Source organism: Tubulanus polymorphus, chromosome 5, assembly GCF_964204645.1.
Source record: "Tubulanus polymorphus chromosome 5, tnTubPoly1.2, whole genome shotgun sequence".
Lineage (NCBI taxonomy): Eukaryota > Metazoa > Nemertea > Palaeonemertea > Tubulaniformes > Tubulanidae > Tubulanus > Tubulanus polymorphus.
Genome location: NC_134029.1, coordinates 236,420 through 256,597, shown reverse-complemented (window position 1 = coordinate 256,597; position 20,178 = coordinate 236,420). Strand labels below are relative to the sequence as shown.

The following is a 20,178-nucleotide window of genomic DNA, read 5'->3' as shown; positions in this document are numbered from 1 at the left end:
CTGATTTTCAACGCTTCACGTACATGAAACACTAGTACACCACACACGTATATAATACACTAACCTAATCTAAACCAACCCTGTTTCATACAGCTAAATTAATTATGAATTTTAATTTGCATCGAAAACAAGCAATAAATCGTAATTCTTTAAAAAAGAATGCTGAAATCCAAAATACCATGTTTATTGTTAATCGTTGATTTTACAAATGTAATTTCCAATGTTTTAAATTTATAGCAGGTTTTGGATGCCTGGGTCAGTGCGGGGGGGGGGCAGGTTTTGGATGCCTGGGTCAGTGCGGGGGGGCAGGTTTTGGATGCCTGGGTCAGTGCAGGGGTTAGGTTTTGGATGCCTGGGTCAGTGCGGGGGGGCAGGTTTTGGATGCCTGGGTCAGTGCGGGGGTTAGGGGGGGCTACTCTCTTACTAATCGTGATTCTATTTCTATGAAATCAAGGTTCTACGCAGTGAAAATTCTCTCTTTTTATGACCTGCACTTTTGTGGTTTGACAAAAAATGTCAGCGGTATTTATAATCAGTCTACCCCAGAGAGACTGACGAGGGAGAGAGAGAGAGTTGTGAATGTTATTTGACCTGTCAGTAAAATCAATATCAGAAACATTCAGAGTTTCTAAGACTGAATCCAATGACAGGATATTTAACCAACTTGAATCAGTGTGAACAAGTTTATTCCGAGAACAAAAAATAGAATTGTGAAGGAGTAAAAAGGAGTGTGTTATTGAGACTAGAGTGAGTGAGTGTCAGTCAAGTGTCTTCAACTGTCCGCAGAAACAATAGAATATAGAGTTTAGAGGGACACTGAAATTCCTTTACATTATTATCATCTATAACTAGCTGATCTATGCAGTTACCCCTAGAACCCTAGACTACTTTAAAACCCTTTAACAATCATCTAAAACCCATCATTTCTCTATAAAACTTATTCTAACCAAAGAAGAGAAAGTTTCAGTAGTAAACTAGACCTGAATAATGAATAAATACAAACAGACAGACATTAGTCCGGTCCGGTAGTCCGAGGTAGTCCGGTAGTACTCACCTGTGTATGACTGATTTTAGGAGATGTTGATGTTTTATCCACGGCGTATACCGTGACATCGAACTGTTGAATTCCTTTCTCTCTATCGAGTATTTCACAGTTACTGACGACTCCTGTATTTAAATCTATCTGGAAATATCTGGCTGTATTTATACCGTTAGATTTCACATCGGTTACGTAATACTCAACTCGGGTATTCCCCGCAGCGGCGTTACCCGGGTAACTAGCGCTTACTGTTACAATCGCCGTGGATACCGGTTGATTCTCGGTGATTGAACCGGTATAAGTGGTCCGAGAGAACGTTGGTCCGTTCTCGGTCGGACCGGTAGCGATTAGAGTTATAGACGATTGAGTCGATCGTTGATCGGCGCCACCTTTATCTAACGCTTTCACCGTTAAATCGTAGGTTAATAAAGCCGGGTTCCAGTTATTAGCGAGGATTAAGTTTCCGTTATTCTGGTCGACGGTTAGTCCGGTGCCCTGTACGAGCTCGTAGTAAACGGTCCCGGCTGATCCGGAGTCCGCGTCCACCGCTGTAACTGTCATTACTGTTGCTCCGGCTGCCGCGGTTACCGATACAATCGCTGAATTCATCGATACAAACTGCGGTGAATTATCGTTACGATCTAAGATTATAATATTGACGATTTTCTCAGTAGTTTTTCTCAGATCGGTCGACTGATCGGTCGCGGCGACCGTTATTCTATAATTATCGACCAGTTCTCGGTCGATGTTTCCGTTCGTACTGATCCAACCTGTAATCGGGTCGATTTTAAACTGCGTTCCGCTCGGATCCTGACGACTGATCGAGTATACGATCTGTCCGTTTAATCCGGAATCAGCGTCCGTCGCTGACACTCTTACTACAGGAGTATTCATACTAACGCCCTCTATAATCTGTCTAACGCTAGACTCCGGTGTAAATACCGGTGAATTATCATTATAATCTACGATCTCCACGGTGAACGTAACGCTCGACGTTAATCTCTGATTACCGAAATCCGTAGCCGTTACTCCTAGAGTATATCTATTAATAGTCTCGTAGTCGACGGTTTTAGCCAGGTATATTCTACCGGTGTTCGAATCGATATTAAACGAATCTCCGTGGTTACCGGTTGCTATGCGATATGTAATAAGAGCGTTGTTACCGAGGTCGCGATCGGTCGCTGAAACTCGTCCGATTAATTCTCCGGCTAGAGTCATCTCGGATACCGTCGCCGTACGAGGAATAGACATTACAAAACTAGGAGCGTTATCGTTGCTATCCAACACGGTGATCTCCACGGTAACCAGCGTCGTTAACGGGTTCGTCGTCGCCGCGTCGCTCGCCATGACGACCAGTTTATACGAATCGACCGATTCCCGATTCAGTTTCTTCGCTAAACGAATCTGTCCGGTTCCTGATTCTATTTTAAACTCGCCGGACTCGTTTCCGGATTCGATCGTGTAATATACGTAACTATTATCGGCCTCATCGAGGTCTGTTGCGGTTACCCTGACGACCTGACTGTTAACCGATGAATCCTCGTATAAAGATGCCTCGTAACGATTCTTACCGAATACAGGACGATTATCATTCATATCACCGATATAAACACGAACATCAACCTCAGTCCGTAACCGTGAAATACCGTTATCCGTCGCCAGTACCTTAATCATCACGTAATCGAGTCCGGACTCTCGGAATAATCCTTCACGATCGAACACGTGATCGCTGAGAATCTCTCCGTTAAACTGATCAACCGTAAATAAACTACCGCGACCTTTAATAGAATACGTGATTTCAGCATTCCTGCCGATGTCCCGATCAGTAGCGTGTACGGTCCCGACCGCGGTCCCGATAGCCGCATTCTCCGATAGTTTAAACGTATATGTCGTATTTGTAAACTGCGGTGGATTATCGTTAGAATCGATGATATAAATCGTAACGCCGACGTCCGAACTACGAGACGGTTCACCTTCATCTCGAGCTTTCACTTCGATCTCGTATTTATCACGAGATTCTCGATCTAAAGCGTGAGCGATATACAGAACACCGTCGGGGAATATACCGAATTTATCGTCGTCGTTGCCCTTAGTGATAGAGTATAAAACTCGTGCATTGTTGCCGGTATCTCTATCGGTAGCGGTAATTGAGAAGAATCGTGAGTTAACCCGTAAAGATTCGCTCAGCGATAATTCATAACTCGATTGAGTAAACGTTGGTGTATGATCATTCACGTCGTCAACGGTTACCGATAGATGCATCGTCGATGATTGTTGAGGAGTGCCGGAGTCCGTAGCAGTGATAACCAACCTGAACTGTTTACGGTCTGTTTCTCGTAGAGGTTTAGCTAAATGAACGGCTCCGTTTTGAGGTGAGATGTTGAAGATATTATCGGGATCGTTTTTAAGAGTGTAAGTGATCTGAGAGTTCGTTCCCGCGTCTATATCCGTTGCCCGGGCGACGTATATCTCTTGTCCGATCGGCCAGTTCTCGACGGCCCTAGCAACAGCGTTTAAACTCGGGAATCGTGGTTCGTTATCGTTCTTATCTGTTATCGTTACCTCGACAACCGTTTCCGTGAATTTGACGGTTCCCGTGGCGACGACTGTTAGACGGTACGACTCTCGCGATTCTCGGTCGATTTTATCGCGAGTCGTGATCGCCCCGGTAACCGGGTCAATAATAAACACTCCGTACGGGTCTCCGGCTGATATTACGTAACGAATACTAGCGCCTCCTAGTGGACTAGTAGCTCGTACGGTACCGACGTTACGTCCGATTGTTGGGTTGTCGTAATCGCTGTCCTCGACGATAGTAAACCGGTAACCGTTGAGTTGTGAGAATACCGGAGCAGACGTCGAGTCGGATACAGAGTAAACTCTTATATTAACTACAGCATCGATCTCATTTACTCTTACTCCTGTACTATCGCTAGCTCTTACTCTTAGAGTAAATACTGATTTATCAGATTTAATCAGTATTGTTGTAGTAGTTACAAGTCCAGTCCGGGAATCGATCCGGAATTTCCCATCCGCTCCGTTGATTATTGCGTAACTAACCTGTGCGTAGTTACCGCTATCTCTATCGGTGGCGGCAACTCGTACGACCTCACTTCCCGCAGCCTGTCTCTCTAACGCGTTCCCGTAATAATTCACCGGGTAAAATATCGGTAGATTATCGTTTATATCGGTGACTGTTAAATAAACGGTTGCCGACGACGATAGAGGAGGAGTACCGCTATCTTCGGCTTTAATCCGGATTATATAAAACGGGATTAACTCTCGATCCAATACGATTAAAGTTCTCAATTCACCGTTATTTGTATCGATGGTGAATGTATCGGGATAATCTCTGAGTGTATCGGGATCGATGATGTATCGTACTGTACCGTTACTACCCGAGTCATCGTCGCGAGCCGTTAGTTTCATTACGAGCGTCGACCTCGGAGCGCCCTCTGTCAACAACACGTGGAATGAATCATTTTTAAACATCGGTATCTGATCGTTGTCGTCGGTGATCGTAACAATGAGTTTAGTGTAAGATCTCGATGGAATCGAACCGCTGTCTTGAGCCGAGATATTTAATGCTAACGTCGCGAGTATTTCACGATCGAGTAGTTTACGGGTTGTGATTAGTCCCGTGTAGTGATCTATATTCAACCATCCGGCCTCGTTTCCCGATACAATAGAGTACCACAGTTGAGCGTTGATACCGGTATCGTCATCGGTCGCCGTCACGCTCACTACATACGTTCCTATCGGTACCAGTTCACCGAGGGTCGCTGTATAATGAGACTGTAAGAAAACCGGAACGTGATCGTTGACGTCGTTGACCTTGATAATGAGGAACGAGGTCGAACTAAGGGCGGGGATTCCCCGATCTACGGCTTGTACCGTCAGGTTATACGTATTAACCCTCTCCCGGTCGAGAGTACCGTTCACTTTTATCTGTCCGAATCTCGAACCGTCCGTATCTAACCGGAACGCGTTACCGCGGTTACCGCCGATAATGGACACCGTTGATCTAGCGTTGATACCCTCGTCCTGGTCGTTAACGGTAACGAACGCGACGACGTAGCTGATATTTACGTTCTCGTCTACGCTGGCGTACGGTAGGTTGTGAGGGTAACGGAATTCGATCGCCGGAGCGTGATCATTCTCATCCTCTATCTCTACGTGTAAGTACGCTCGACCTTTCTGAGCGGGATTTCCCCGATCCCAAGCCTCTAACGTAACGACGCACGTATTCGGGTCACAGTTTCTAGGATTCACGCATGTTTTACACGATAGTTTACGAAGTGTTTTAACGACTCCTGTGTTTGAATCGATACTGAACTGATCCGTATCAGACTCGTCCGCTATTTTATACCAGATTTCCTGATTGGGTCCAGAATCCGGGTCGGTCGCGTGTACTTTAATAACAGAGGTACCAGCTGGCGCGAGTTCACGGATTTTAGAACTATACTGACTGTGATCGAACGTAGGTGGATTATCGTTGATATCTAAAACGGTAATATTTACGTGAAATGAGCCGTATTTCGGGGGATTCCCCATATCTCTAACGGTTACTGTTAACCGATAAGAATCCGTTATTTCTCGATCGAGTTTTTTAGAGTTCTGTAAATAGAGCAGAGGCTCGGTGAGAGTGGCGTCCAGACCGATTTCAAACATATTGTTGAGGTTACCGGCGGTGATAGCGTAACCGGTAGTTCGTCCGTTATCGCCGCGGTCCGCGTCAGACGCCGTATCGAGGATGACCCGCGTCCCGATCAGCGATTGCTCGGAGAATGTCGCCGATATTTCCGATCTGGGGAAAACCGGGGCGTTGTCATTGACATCGGTGACTTTAATATAAACCTCTATCGGATAAATCGGGTTTGAACTGAGCACGAGTAAATTGATCTGATCGCTAGGCAACGATTCTAAATCGAGCGAGATGTTTGTAGTAATCGTCCCGGTAACCGCATCTATCCGGAATTCATCTGGTTGTTGATTAAAACGATAAGTAAATCCGGGTTTAGTGGGAATCGTTCCGACGATAGTCCCGGGTTTTAATTCCTCAGATATCGTGAAATTTACCCTCTCCTCCGCTGTACGAGCCGACATGAGCCCGCCATCGCCCGCGGGCCCCTGCCCGGCGCCTGGGCCTTGACCCTGAACTGATGTCGACACCAGAAACTGTAGAATTATCAGAAACATGAAATTTTTCGTCCCTTTTAGAATCATATTTGAATTTACCATGATTCTTCAACTGCTGGTTTAAACGCTGCTATCTTAATACTGACATTATCATTTTCATAAACTACCTTCAGTCTGAACGTAAACCATACAGACTACTCTCTTTAATCCGATAGAGTGAAATATTCATCCAATAAACTGCTCTAATCTTGCCAATAATCCAGATTTATCGTTTATTCCTCTTCTGATATATCGTGATGTTACTATCTTCAAATTGAAACGTTTAAATCGCGTTCATCCGCAGCCGACAATCAAGTTTTAATCCAATTTGTAAACTTCCGAACCGACACCGACTTCCATCATCAAACATCAAAACATAGTAACTACTACTGGCGCCGCCTCGTGTCTGTAATTAACATCAAACATGCTCACACACTGGCAACACTTGCACAAACACGACAATTAAACGGTAGTTAATTAACATGACAATTAAGGATAGTAATTAATCCTCGTGTTAATTACCAAACTATTCATGATCTGCTGACACTTGGGTGAAAAACATTACAACCGAATCATGAATGGCAAATTGACCGATCTAAAAACTGTCATCACTCTTGATCACCAAACGTTGACCAAACTACTAATTCTAATTCCTGCTTCGATCATAATGAAATAATCTTACCCAGCATAAACAAGTGTCAATTGACAGTTTTAAGGCGCCCGAGTCAATTCACTGGGTTTCGAGCCCGGGATACACTTTATGGCATTGAAACTGAACTTCACTTGATAATCACTTCTCCAGGTGAAGTTTTTTCACAATGTCTGCGGTTTCATTCAAAAAATGTCCCATTCATGAATCTTCATGAAGCAGAGTAAACAAGAAAACAAAGTTCCCAAAATATAATGGAATTCCTCAAAGGTCTTACGAGTTTTGCGAGTTATTATCAAGATTTCTAACTTGATCGCCATCTATTGGAATTTGGCTGAACCGACTAATAGCTCTTATTTGTCTCACTGACTCTTCCTCAATGTGCTGAAATCACACTCGCCATCTGGTGGAAACTACGTTTATTAATTAGGCCAACACTACGGAAATTGTGTTTATTAACAGGCCAACACTAGGGTTTCTGCGTTTATTAAGCAGGCCAACACCAGGATAACTACGTTTATTCCTAGGCCAACGCTAGGGTTACTACGTTTATTAATCAGGCCAATACTAGGATAACTATGTTTATTGACAGGCCAACACTAGGGTTTCTGCGTTTATTGAGCAGGCCAACACCAGGATAACTACGTTTATTCCTAGGCCAACGCTAGGGTTACTAAGTTTATTAATCAGGCCAATACTAGGATAACTATGTTTATTGACAGGCCAACACTAGGGTTTCTGCGTTTATCAAGCAGGCCAACACTAGGGTTTCTGCGTTTATCAAGCAGGTCAACACGGGTTTCTGCGCTTATTGAAAGGCCAACACTAGGGGAACTACGTTTATTTAAGCAGGCCAACACTAGGGTTACTGCGTTTATTCACAGGCCAAACCTAGGAAAATTGCGTTTATTTGAGCAGGCCAACACTAGGGTTACTGCGTTTATTCATCAGGCCAACACTAGGGTTTTCTAGGTTTATTTATCAGGCCAACACTAGGATATCTGCGTTAATTCAGCAGGCCAACACTAGGGTTACTGCGTTTACTTATCAGGCCAACACAAGGGTTTCTGCGTTTATTCACCAGACCAACAGTGCGTTTGTTTTCGAAAAATGTTTAAATAACGTACACAAAACTTACAGCAACATTTGCCTATTTATTTCTCATTGTTTTCCAAATTTGTTAACAATTGCTCATTTATTTCAGGAAGGCATCTCTATTCAAAACGTAAATACTATGTTAGTACGGTGTGGTAAAGCATCGAATTGAAACCCTCGCATACCAAGGTAAGAATGATAACTCCGCATGCCAGGGTATGAACTATATGTGCCGAACACCAGGGGTCGCAATTTCACAAACGCGATCAATTTTGAAGAAATTAGTTTAAGCGATAGCGGGGGGTCAAGTCTCACAAAAGACTACGTAGATTAATTTCTTCATTATCTCATGATGATCATATCTGTGAAACCGTACCCTTAGTAGGATTTGGTTTATGATGCAGGGTTTCAATCAGGTTTAGAAGCTGTAGTTTCACACACTAAAATAGCGAGTATGGTATTTAATTTAGTTCGAGTCCAGTTTCACTAAGTATGAATTTTAGAGTAAAACTATGTTCAGGAAACTGGGTCCACGTGATCAGTTTCACATAACCGGTACATAGGGTCAACTGCAATTCGTCGAATGGACCCGTGGCTAAATTTCATAACAAACTTCATTTTGATTCAAACTTTTTCCAAAATAAAACATGTTTGAATACAATTGGTTTGTGAAACTGGACCCTTGGCTCAATTTCTTAAAAAACTTAACTTAGAAATAATTTACTCAAAAAGTATTCGTTCAAACTCGAATTGAGTAAAGTAAATTATTTCTATGAAACTGAACCCGTGGGATTTACGTGTTCGACGCACTGAGTGTGTGTGAAACTGCTGGCGTCTGTAATCACAACTAAAACAACACAGAAAATTCATCTTTATTTCAAATAAAACAGTAACATCAGTTCGAACGAAATATCATAGTCTCATAATGAAGAAAACCTGTCGATATTTCAACTTCTTCGTTTCATTGATTGTGAGACTAAAGTCGTACAAAATATGTCCATTTTACAAAATATATCACACAAGTTTACATTACACATTATACATGAGTATCATACATATTTATACAAAACCAGACCAATGAAACCGGGTCCCGAGGTACAAACAATTACAAACTAATGAAACCGGGTCCCGCGGTACAAACAATTACAAACTAATGAAACCGGGTCCCGAGGTACAAACAATTACAAACTAATGAAACCGGGTCCCGAGGTACAAACAATTGCAAACTAATGCAGTTACATCCCAGTAAACATGTCAATGTTATTACAATGTTAATGAAATGTTAAATCCTGATATTGAATTAAAGTTGATTTTTGGGTGTATAAGTAAGTTGTGACAACCAACATTACTACAACATTCATCAATTCGCACATCGATTCAATGTCGACATGGTAACCATCTCCTCATGATGTAGATTCAACATTCATACACCAACATTAAACAAACGTTACTCCGACATCAATACAAAGTATTAAGATTCATATGAACTAAAATTAAAATTTATTGTTGAAAACCTGTAAAAATAAAATCATATAAAAGACATACTGTCTGATTACAATATTGACTGATCACAGAACTATGGGCCAACAATTCAGTGGCTTTCAGTGCTTTTTTTTAGCAAAATCGAACCAGCCGAATCTGGATTTCAGCTTAATCTAGAAATGATTGGCGAGATCAAATGTTTAAAATATTTTGAAATCTTAAATCTCTCTTTTTTACAAGAGATATAAATGCTTCAAATACCATTAGGGCATATTCACAATCTCTGAAATGTAAAGAAACTGCTTTATACATATAGGTCCATTTTTTTGCTTACCAGTCAAGAACAATAACATCCTCTTGGTAACACCCAAACACAATAAATGCATGTAGTCTAGAGGAAAGGCTGATATGCAATTGAACCCTATATCTATCAATGGGGACCTTGCCTTTTGATGTTTGTTATACGCACACTCTCTAAACTTCTCATCAGTTCTTAAATCTTTGATCCGTAAACTATTGAAAACAATTCTGCCTCGGGTATAAGTGCCTTTGGTCTTACATCTTTCACAAGAAAAGTAAGCTGTATGCCCTACTGTACATTTAACGAAAGATCTGGCAGGAGCATCACATATGAATGCCTTAATTACAACGGTTAAATGTTTTTCAGAGTGGATGATGCCAGATTCCTGTAACTGCTGATATTCAATGAGAAAGTCGTTTAGATAGCTATTTACATCATTTGGTTTAGAAATTCCGATCCATAAAGCTATGATAAATGGAACAAAATCCGAGAAGTACGCAAGGATCGGCCAGCATTGTTTCCGGCTAGACTTAAACAATGGTAGTCCATCGACATTAATCACCAAATCGATAGAGTTATTCTCTTGAATAAATTGTGGATTTGCCGCTAGACATTGTATCACACCAGTCTTGATACCAAAATATTTGTAGTGGCCCCCACTTAATTCTGTGGTTTCGATGCACTTAGGCCGTTTGATCAAAGTTCGGCAATCTTTAGGAAGCTCATCAAAACCATGATTTCGCAAAATCTCTAACAATCTATTAAGCGAATACTGCGAACATTTGCTCTCAACTGCCCATGCAGCTAAATCTTGATGCAAGCTGGTATCAGGATCAAAAACATCATCATCATCATTATCATCCACACCATCACTAGAAAGAGGTTCAGTTTCATCATTACCAGATAACACGACATTCTGATCTAACAAATCAGGTTCATTAAACTCTATTTCATGATCAGAGTATTCCTCAGTATCAGAATCAATTGATGATAACTGTAACTCCCCCTCACTATGAGATAATAAGTTCTCAAGCTGTCTGTCAACAAATCGCCAGCGTCTTTGGCGTCCTGAGGCCATTGAATCAGGATTACTGTAAGAAAATTAAGAACAAGAAAGTAAATTCTTTACATTGATTTGATATGATTGATAATCCTATAATAAGGACTGAAAGATCTAATCCCAACGAGAGGGATTATATCTTTCGAGCTTTATTGTATGATTGATTATCATATCTAAGACACTGATAATTGCGTCTAATCAAGGACATATTGACTTCCAGACTGTCAATTTTGCAGAATGGTGTACTTCAGTGTGGCTGTAGACTTAAATCGGGGAAGGTTGGTGTTAATTCACTTCCATACCCCCTAATTCTACAGTTATCAGTGCAAAATTAGTCTGAAACATAAGCCTTGTCTATAGCCTACTAGCGCGTAAACCTGTGTTTGAATGCGGGTTTCCTCGGACCGGGGTTCTGCTTATAATCCGTGTTTGAATGCTGTAGCGTCTACACACGAGATATCTTACACCTCCATTAGAGTGTATAATAATAGACATTGTTTATTTTGATAACGGCATCCCACATACAGTTCACACGCTTCACATGCAAAGCCGTGTTTGAACGCGGGTTCCACCATCTACACACAATAAAATCGCAGAGCTCGGTTCGAACGCGGGTTCAAACCCTTCTTTAATTGCAAGGTTTTCAAAACCCGTCTTTTCGGTAAAATGGCGTGTTTGAAAATAACAAGATTTTATGAAAACTGGGGACGCTGCACGGGCCGCGATTCAAACACTTCAACAACCCTAACTATGTTGCAATGATACGCATAGACGAGAGCATGGTACAAATTATTGATTGTTGGAAATTACTCAACTGCACGAGTGTTTTCATATTCAAAAACATTTAATGCATAAAAAGAATTACAACAAGGATTTTAAATTGTGCAGATATAGTGAAAATTACCCATAAACCTGAAAGAAATCTGGGACTGAGTGACATGGGCAGATAAGGAGTCGCTCTGCATGGGACGATGATGAAATACCGGTAGAACATTACGAAACCACAAAGTTTTAAAACCCAGAATAGGTAAACAAAAATATCGCCGGGATGTTTATGAAGGGGTAACCGGGACAACCAGTAAATGTCTGTGACAAATGAATCCGTCATTGTACCGGCGAATCCAGGACGGTTAGTGTTGGCGCAGCTTTGGACTTCAGGCTTCTAGTAATTTTTTAAGTCAAAGCATGCCCAGAATGAATCATATAGCCTACTCATAACAAACTGAATTGAATAGTAGGCCTACGGTCACGTGCGGGTACACAGCGTGACAATTGTCAATTATTAGGCCTATAATTTTCAGTAGGCCTATAATTTTTGATTCGCGTTTATAATTCAAATTCAATAAAATAGATTTTAATTGATATTGAAAAAATTATCAAAAATTTTGATTTACTTAAACCTTGATAGGCCTAAATCTTACGATGAAATAAAAAAATTCATGTGGGGTTACTAAACACCGGAAACCGCATTACTAGCGCCGCCTTTTTAATTTTGGCGTGGCAAATATAAATAAATCCGCATGGGATGGCATGCACTGCTGAACGGCATAGGCCCTAGAGTTGAGGAAACTCAAAATAGGCTCGAACGTTAATCTCCCAATCATTTATAAAAACTGTGTATTAATATTAATTCTTGAACGCCGGGATGGCGGTGGATTAACTTACTGTCCTTGATGAGCAAGAAACGTCGCTGTTAGACGCCATATTGGATGATCAGCTTATTGCAAGGTGTGGTATAATTCAGATCTCTCAGTTTCACCTCGAAGACGGCATGTTCTAGATGGGTTCGAATCCTGCTTAAGCTTTTCAAAAAAACTACCAGCATGCTATTTTCTAGCAAATATTATACACACAAAATACTCGCACGGTAAAGTAGACACGAAAATAAACAACATAAACTATTTATATGTAGAAAATAAACAAATTTTGAATTACATTGAATCGACATTTAAAAAGCAATGTTTAATCTAGGTTGAATTTTGATCAAAGTGGCAACGGTTGCAAATTGGGACATTGATTCATCATCGTTATCTCAAATATCATAATAAAATATGGAATAAACATTGAAATAGAGCTGGTGTCATGGAATCAACGTTGATATCTCAACATGAACATTGAATCAACATTGATTTCAGGTCGCGTGTTTACTGGGATGGAGTGCGTAAATTATCTCATGCCCTTGATCCATCTCAGAAAGCCCATCATTAGGGTTTTCTCTAATTCCCTCAATTGTGATTAGCTTAGCGAGGCAGAAAACCCATTATCGCTGCTATATTTAATCTAAAATTAAATCAATTAATTTTCACTAAAAAATTAAAACCCACATCACACAAATTTAAAGGGATTTGAAGACACAACATTTATGAGTCTCTGTAGAGACCATCGTCAAGTCTGAAGAAATAACTAAAACAGGGAAAAATAGTGAGGGAAAAACAAGTTAATTGAGAAAAGTAAAGCTAGAGGTTGTTAAGTGTTTAGGTCGAGAGGTTTTGTTATTTTGTGCATAGGCTGTTCTAGTTATTTCTTCATTTACTTTTATTTATCAAGAATCAGAATCAAAATGATAAATCACGCCTTTTAAATTTGCATATAGCAGGGTTTAAATTATATATTCTATGCCCGAGTCAGGCTATTTTTCTATTAGCAAAAATGACACCATAGCTTTGAGAGACGAATCAGGGGATGACTCCATTGTTTTTATGGATATGTGATTACGCAGTCTATGAAACTATCACAAACAGAACAACAGTCACCTGCCCGTGTCGGCCAACACAATATAATACCAGTAATATATTTGACTTTAAACTTTACAATTGCAGATCTCCTAAATAAGTGGCAGCATATCAATCTCCAGGTAGACGGCTGGTCCTTGTCCTTGTCCAATGGCGTCTGCAAATATTACATTGAAAATGTTCGATTGAATAAACAGTCATCAGCAGCAGCAGCAGCAGCAGCAGCCGCAGCAGCAGCAGCAGCAGCCGCAGCCGCAGCCGCAGCCGCAGCCGCAGCAGCAGCCGCACTTCTTTCCGGAGAATCACTCAAGTTTTTTCTTCTCATAATATTACGCTTATAACTCATATTTTCACGTAAATATCAATTTTAGAAGCCAAATCTTCTGATCCATTCAAAATACCTCGCGTAGCCCGAAATGCCGGCAGCAGATAAAAATACGCTACAATATTGTCTGTGTCAGTGTTTAAACTTTCTTATGACATTGTCTGCATGGTGCACGTGGCTGAGGGTAGATTTCAGATCTGCAGCTCAGGATACGACCGGGAATATGACGAACCGAGCTGGAATCTGAGCATCGTATATATTGTATTTTTACAGGTTATTCGTGGAATTCGTATAAAACCACGACTTATAGATAACTCATAAAAATACAACTTACACGTGACTCGTACATCACGTAAGTCGTAGAAAAAGCGGCAGTCAGTCTCGAGGGCTACGACTTATGCGGGGTTGACTGTATTAGAGCACAGTGGAGTGATATAAAACTCACCATTTCTAAACTTGTATCAGATAAGTTCAGTGCCATCTAGCAGGATTTCACTTCCAACAGTCATAATGTCATGAAGTTAAGAGAACTGATGATTTTCTGAGAAAATAAATACATAAATAATTGAACTGTTTTGTAACAAGCGAGAACCAGGTTGAATTGTATAGAGAATATTACTTAGTTTCTTAAAACAGCTTCAGCAACTAGATCACAGCTTCTTGTGAATATTTATAATTTCTCCAGCTCCAATAAGTGTTGGGCGTATTGCATTCTGGAAAGAGAAAATTATGCCAGAAAATGGTTAATGAAATAAATAGAAACTGCAACTTGTTTGTGTTCGATTGACAGAAGACCTACCACGCTAATGAGTAGTTAATCACAATGTGTCGAGTATATGCAGATTTCTGAGGTGTTTGATGGTAGCTTTAGACTGCATCCTCTAGTAAAGACCGATCAAAAACACATCATTTTCTGGACTTGATTTGAAGATCACTACAAATTACTGCAATAAATCGGTATAAAACTCACCACTTCTGACTTGTTTGATTTGTAGAGCGCAATGTTTACTTCAAGTTCAGCTTTATTTTAGACCCTAGAATACAACAGTTGTATAATTTTGATGATTCGAACTTTGACCAGAATAGAAGTGATTGAAAATTCGCCTTCACTGATTAATGTAGCTTCTAATCAGGAAATGAGTTTATAAATGTACAGTCAAACAGAGACTAGAATCTGTAGAGATATTTACCGGTACTGTATTGGTTTTGAGGATCTAAAGCGATGTCCATCTTAAACAAATGTGAAGTGAATTCCCAATGTTTACTGTTCACAGATTCTATCAAGGGTTCCAGTTATTTCAGCTCTTAAATACAAATTTTAGAAATTGTCAGTTAAGTTGTTGAATGAAATAAGAGCAGTTTCAAACCAAATCAAAGACTTACCATTTTCGCCAATGTTTTTAAGCCAGCGGTATTTGAGGTCGACTGCTGTTGGGTACCAAAACCTCCATTGCTCTGTTCACTGAAAATATGTACGGAAAATATTAAGATGTTGATAATTCCAACTAAATGAATTCTAACAATTGAAAACTCACTTCAAACTAAGCCGTGATCTTTGTGTGGTTGAATCCTGGAAACATAAACAGATAGAATAATTTATATAGACCAGTTCTCTAAAAATAACGAATTTCCAAACAGGTTTTACCTGCTGCTGCTGCTGCTGCTACTGCTGCTGTTGCTGCTACTGCTGCTACTGCTGTTGTTGCTGCTGCTGCTGCTGCTGCTGATGCTGCTGCTGCTACTGCTGCTGCTGCTGCTGCTGCTGCTGCTGCTGCTGCTGCTGCTGCTGCTGCTGCTGCTGCTACTGCTGCTGCTGCTACTAGTGCTGCTACTGGTGCTGCTGCTGCTACTGGTGCTGCTGCTACTGGTGCTGCAGTATGTATCTCATCCTGTAAATGAGAGTAAAACAATAACAAAGACTGTGAAGAATTCTGTAGAGAAATTCATTACCAGTTTTGTACTTACCTTTAAATGAGCCTGTTTAAATAGTAAATTCTATTGGATTCATTTCATTCTGAAAAGAAAAAGAAACAATAATCAGTGACAATAGAGCAGAATGTAACATCTCAAATTATCAATCAATCAGACAGAAACAGTACAGGATTTCTGTAGATTAAACGTTTGTACTTATTTCATACTGATTGAACAGTTACAGATACATGTAACATTGTGTACAGATACAGAGTACAGATCACTGCATTACTTCATCCTGTGATTGAACAGTGATTTAATGTTCTCTCATCTTCATTAGATTCCCATCCGTCTAACTAAAACATCAGAACATTTTAACTCATCTAACCTCCCGACCCGACCCTCCCGGACCCCTTCCCTCCCGCCCTCCCGGACCCCTTCCCTCCCGCCCACCCTCACCCCTTCCCTCCCACCCCTCCCTCACCCCTTCCCTCCCACCCTCCCGGACCCCTTCCCTCCCACCCTCCCAGACCCCTTCCCTCCCGCCCACCCTCACCCCTTCCCTCCCACCCCTCCCTCACCCCTTCCCTCCCGCCCTCCCGGACCCCTTCCCTTCCGCCCTCCCAGACCCCTGCCCTCCCTCAATGCCCTCCCACCTAGCCCTCCCTCAATGCCCTCCCACCTAGTCCTCCCTCAATGCCCTCCCACCTAGCCCTCCCTCAATGCCCTCCCATCATGCCTCCTCAACTCTCTTGTCTCCTCTTCACACACCACTCATCTGTACAATAACTAAAAAACGATTTGCCATTTTCGACGATCATATCAATTTCATATATAAATTGAAATCCTTAATCAATTGCATCATTGATGGAACTCACAGATACTTTTCTACAATTTTGTAGGCATTCAAATGATTATATGCCTGGGTTGGTCTTGAAAATCACATGACTTGAATTTTAGATGATTTCTTTATCAATTTCATCACATTATTCCTATTATTTCTACTCCCTCTAATAAGTATTCACAATATATCTCAGTTTCACGACAAGTTGCAGCAGTCGTCTGTAAACAGATTTCATTTCATCAAATGATGCGAGTTTGAGTTGTAGAGGTTTCATCTACAAAACATCAAACCAAACCTGAGGAACTTAATGTTGTAAGGGAGGGGGAGGTATACGGAGGGTTCACCCGAACCGAGGAAATAAACCCGAACCAAACCTCCACTCACAAAATGTCGTGAGAAAGGCAAACACAAACCAAGGACAAGAATGATGGCTGAGATCAAAACAATTAATGCTATTTATGTTGCTTCATCAATTCAACATGACGTCACTCTTATTATGAAACCGTTGTGGACTAATGACAGTTAGATGAGATATTTCTACTCTCTACTAAAGGTTTTATATAAGCAAGTTGTTTTATGGAAACTTACTCATAAGATTTATTAATTATTGATTATGATCTGCTGATGTTTACAAAATATATACGTCAAACGGATTATTAATAATCCGTTTGATTGTAAATCTGTTTGTCTTTTCAAGTTAACACTTGAACCCAGTGGAACAAATCAAACTCCAGCCATTTTCCTTCATTTGCCATTTTTCATTTTTACTATTTTCTCTGACTTTTAGCGCATGAGTTGAGGTAGGAATAGACCGCTGCTCGCTCGCTAAGCGTGCAGGACACTAAACCTTCGAATTGCTCTCAGACCCCACTCTTTATATTTCATCTTTTTTTGAGTCGAGGTAGGAATAGACCCCTGCCCGCCCTCTAAGCGTGCAGGACACTAAACCTTCGAATTGCTCTCGGACCCCACTCTTTATATCAGCATTTCATGCTGTTTTATCTTGTTGTTAGAAGCTCACGCGTTCGCTTTATTTTTTTCTTTTCATATGGCTTTTCCTTATTTTGTCATCTCACTAGAACTCTCATCAGTTCTGACTGGGATCAAGTTTAATCTTTTAGAGACAAACAACAAAAGTTTGTGTTAGTTGCACTAGCAGCAGCAGCAGCAGCAGCAGCATCAGCACCAGCAGCATCAGCACCAGCAGCAACACTGATACAGATGAATCTTTCATTAACTACGTCATTAGTTCCACATAAATCATTTCATTCTCAAACACTGAGTCGTGAAGGCAACAGAAATAACTTGTACAACTTTTCATTCAAGGCCCTGTTTTGGTGACCAAAGAGTCAAAGATTGGTCCATGGCCCTGTTTTGGTGACCAAAGAGTCAAAGATTGTTCCATGGCCCTGTTTTGGTGACCAAAGAGTCGAAGATTGGTCCATGGTTCTGGTTTGGTGACCAAAGAGTTAAAGTTTGATCTATGGTTCTGATTTGGTGACCACGCAGGGTAAATATAGCCCACGGCTTTGGTTTGATAACATGAGAATAAATTTGGCTCATGGCCTTCATTAAAGGTTAAGTCAGTTTTATGGCCCTGGTTTGATAAACTAAGTGTAGTTCAGTAACTGTATATAAAGGTTGCACTAGAGATGAATTTTCATACGTGGAGCAGTTTATAATATGAGAAAACATGAGAAATTGAGAGTTGCATATTTTGAGTAGGAGAATTGGACTAATCACTCATCACTAAGTTAAGAATTACATACACACTGAATGTGATAATTCACTAATTTGAGTCTACTGTCAAATAATACATTGATCGAAGTCTAAAAACAATTATAAACTGACAAATTGATCGAGCACTGATAGAATCTTAAATAACTGCGGAGGATGAAATGACTTTCATAAACTGATATGATCGTGAAAAATGGCAAAATACACTAGATATCCCCTATAAATTGTAAAGTTTATTCTCAGCAAATGTGTCCCATCTTTTTAAAAAGGATTTAACTAATTATTAAGGATATCTATGAATAGTGATATACTGTGCCATGAAGGCAAATGAAGAAGTGTCTGAAAATCCATAGTGATTACAAAACATATCACTTATTCTAATAAGTTCTATACTCTTCTTCAAAAAATGAAGAGTAGGTCTCTGTCTAAAAATCTGCAGAAAAAAGAGGAAGCAGCGATGAATGTGACTGCATCTCGACTCTCGTCAACAATTTCGTCCTATACAGTTCTCAGTATTTACAGCCGTTTCTAAAATAGCACAGAAGAAAATACATCTTTCAGCTGGAAATGTATCAGTAAACCGCCAGATATCAACAGTAATTATTACGTATGATTGTTGTTTCATTGAATTGTTCATTAAGTCGTAATTTGGTAGGAGCCAAGGAGCAGTTTGTGATCATTCAACACCTTAATAATGGCCCTAAAAATTGAAACGTCCGAATTCAAAAATCTGGGGGCAATTATCTCATAACGATTGAGAGAAGTGACGGTGGAATTACGTGCGCACTCACCGGGGATCAAACCCGGGTCTCATAGAAATAACAACCAGTAAAATAGAACGAGTCCAATTGGCCAATGCTTATACAGCTTGTCATGCATAACAACTGAAACATGACATGTTGCAGTCACGTGTTTCATAATGATTAATCCTTTCTTAGAATAAATAAAAAGATGGGACACATTTTCTGAAATATCCTGAACTTCAAGACTAAAACAAGCTACGACCAAACCTGTACCTAAACCCTAAAGCCCCACCCTATATCCCTCCCTCCAACGTCCTACCACCACCCCTATATCCCTCCCACCCTCCCTCACCCCATCCCTCCCGCCCTCCCATACTCCTTCCCTCCCACCCTCCTCACCCCTTCCCTCCCACCCGCCCGGACCCCATCCCTCCCGCCCTCCCTCGTCCCATCGATCCCACCCTCCCTCATCCCATCCCTCCCACCCTCCCTCACCCCATCCCTCCCTCTACCCCTTCCCTCCCACCCTCCCTCTACCCCTTCCCTCCCCCCAACCATACCCACCCTCCCCGAACCCCACGGTTAGATGAGTTGAAATGTTCTGATGTTTTAGTTAGACGGATGGGAATCTAATGAAGATGAAAGAACATTAAATCACTGTTCAATCACAGGATGAAGTAATGCAGTGATCTGTACTCTGTATCTGTACACAATGTTACATGTATCTGTAACTGTACAATCAGTATGAAATAAGTACAGCAGTTTAATCTATAGAAATTCTAACTCTTAAGATACACATGATCTGATTGTCACGAAGGAACATGATTGATAACAGTTGTATTATTGACATCAGGAACCAGTTTCATATTGATTAGAAATAACATTTGAGTTGATCACAATTAAGAAAACCTGTAAACCCGCTTACTGAAATAACAATCCCAACCATGAACTGATTATAGCCAAATATTCACCAAAAGAAATTTGAAATGATTGAATAACTGTAACAGGTTTCTGAGATTTCATTTCAAAACATGGTTTATAACAAACAATATAAAACTGGTCCCTTAAAATCAATTCAACAA

The 20,178-nt window shown here is 40.7% G+C and overlaps 1 protein-coding gene and 1 long non-coding RNA gene across 2 annotated transcripts in view; both read right to left on the bottom strand.

The window, feature by feature from the left end:
* Positions 1–6,359, bottom strand: part of LOC141906105 (cadherin-related tumor suppressor-like) — a 29,235-nt gene extending 22,876 nt beyond the window's left edge. The window contains exon 1 of the mRNA XM_074795302.1: positions 1,055–6,359. Within this exon, the coding sequence (XP_074651403.1) occupies positions 1,055–6,280 (5,226 nt within the window). The 5' untranslated portion in view covers positions 6,281–6,359. The remainder of the gene's footprint in view (positions 1–1,054) is intronic.
* A 7,317-nt stretch (positions 6,360–13,676) lies between these two features.
* LOC141905143 (uncharacterized) lies at positions 13,677–14,516 on the bottom strand. Its single transcript, XR_012619242.1, has 3 exons — positions 14,481–14,516; positions 14,307–14,402; positions 13,677–13,693 (listed from the first exon to the last, which is right to left on the bottom strand). It is a non-coding gene; the product is annotated as an uncharacterized LOC141905143 (long non-coding RNA).
* Positions 14,517–20,178: the final 5,662 nt, after the last annotated feature.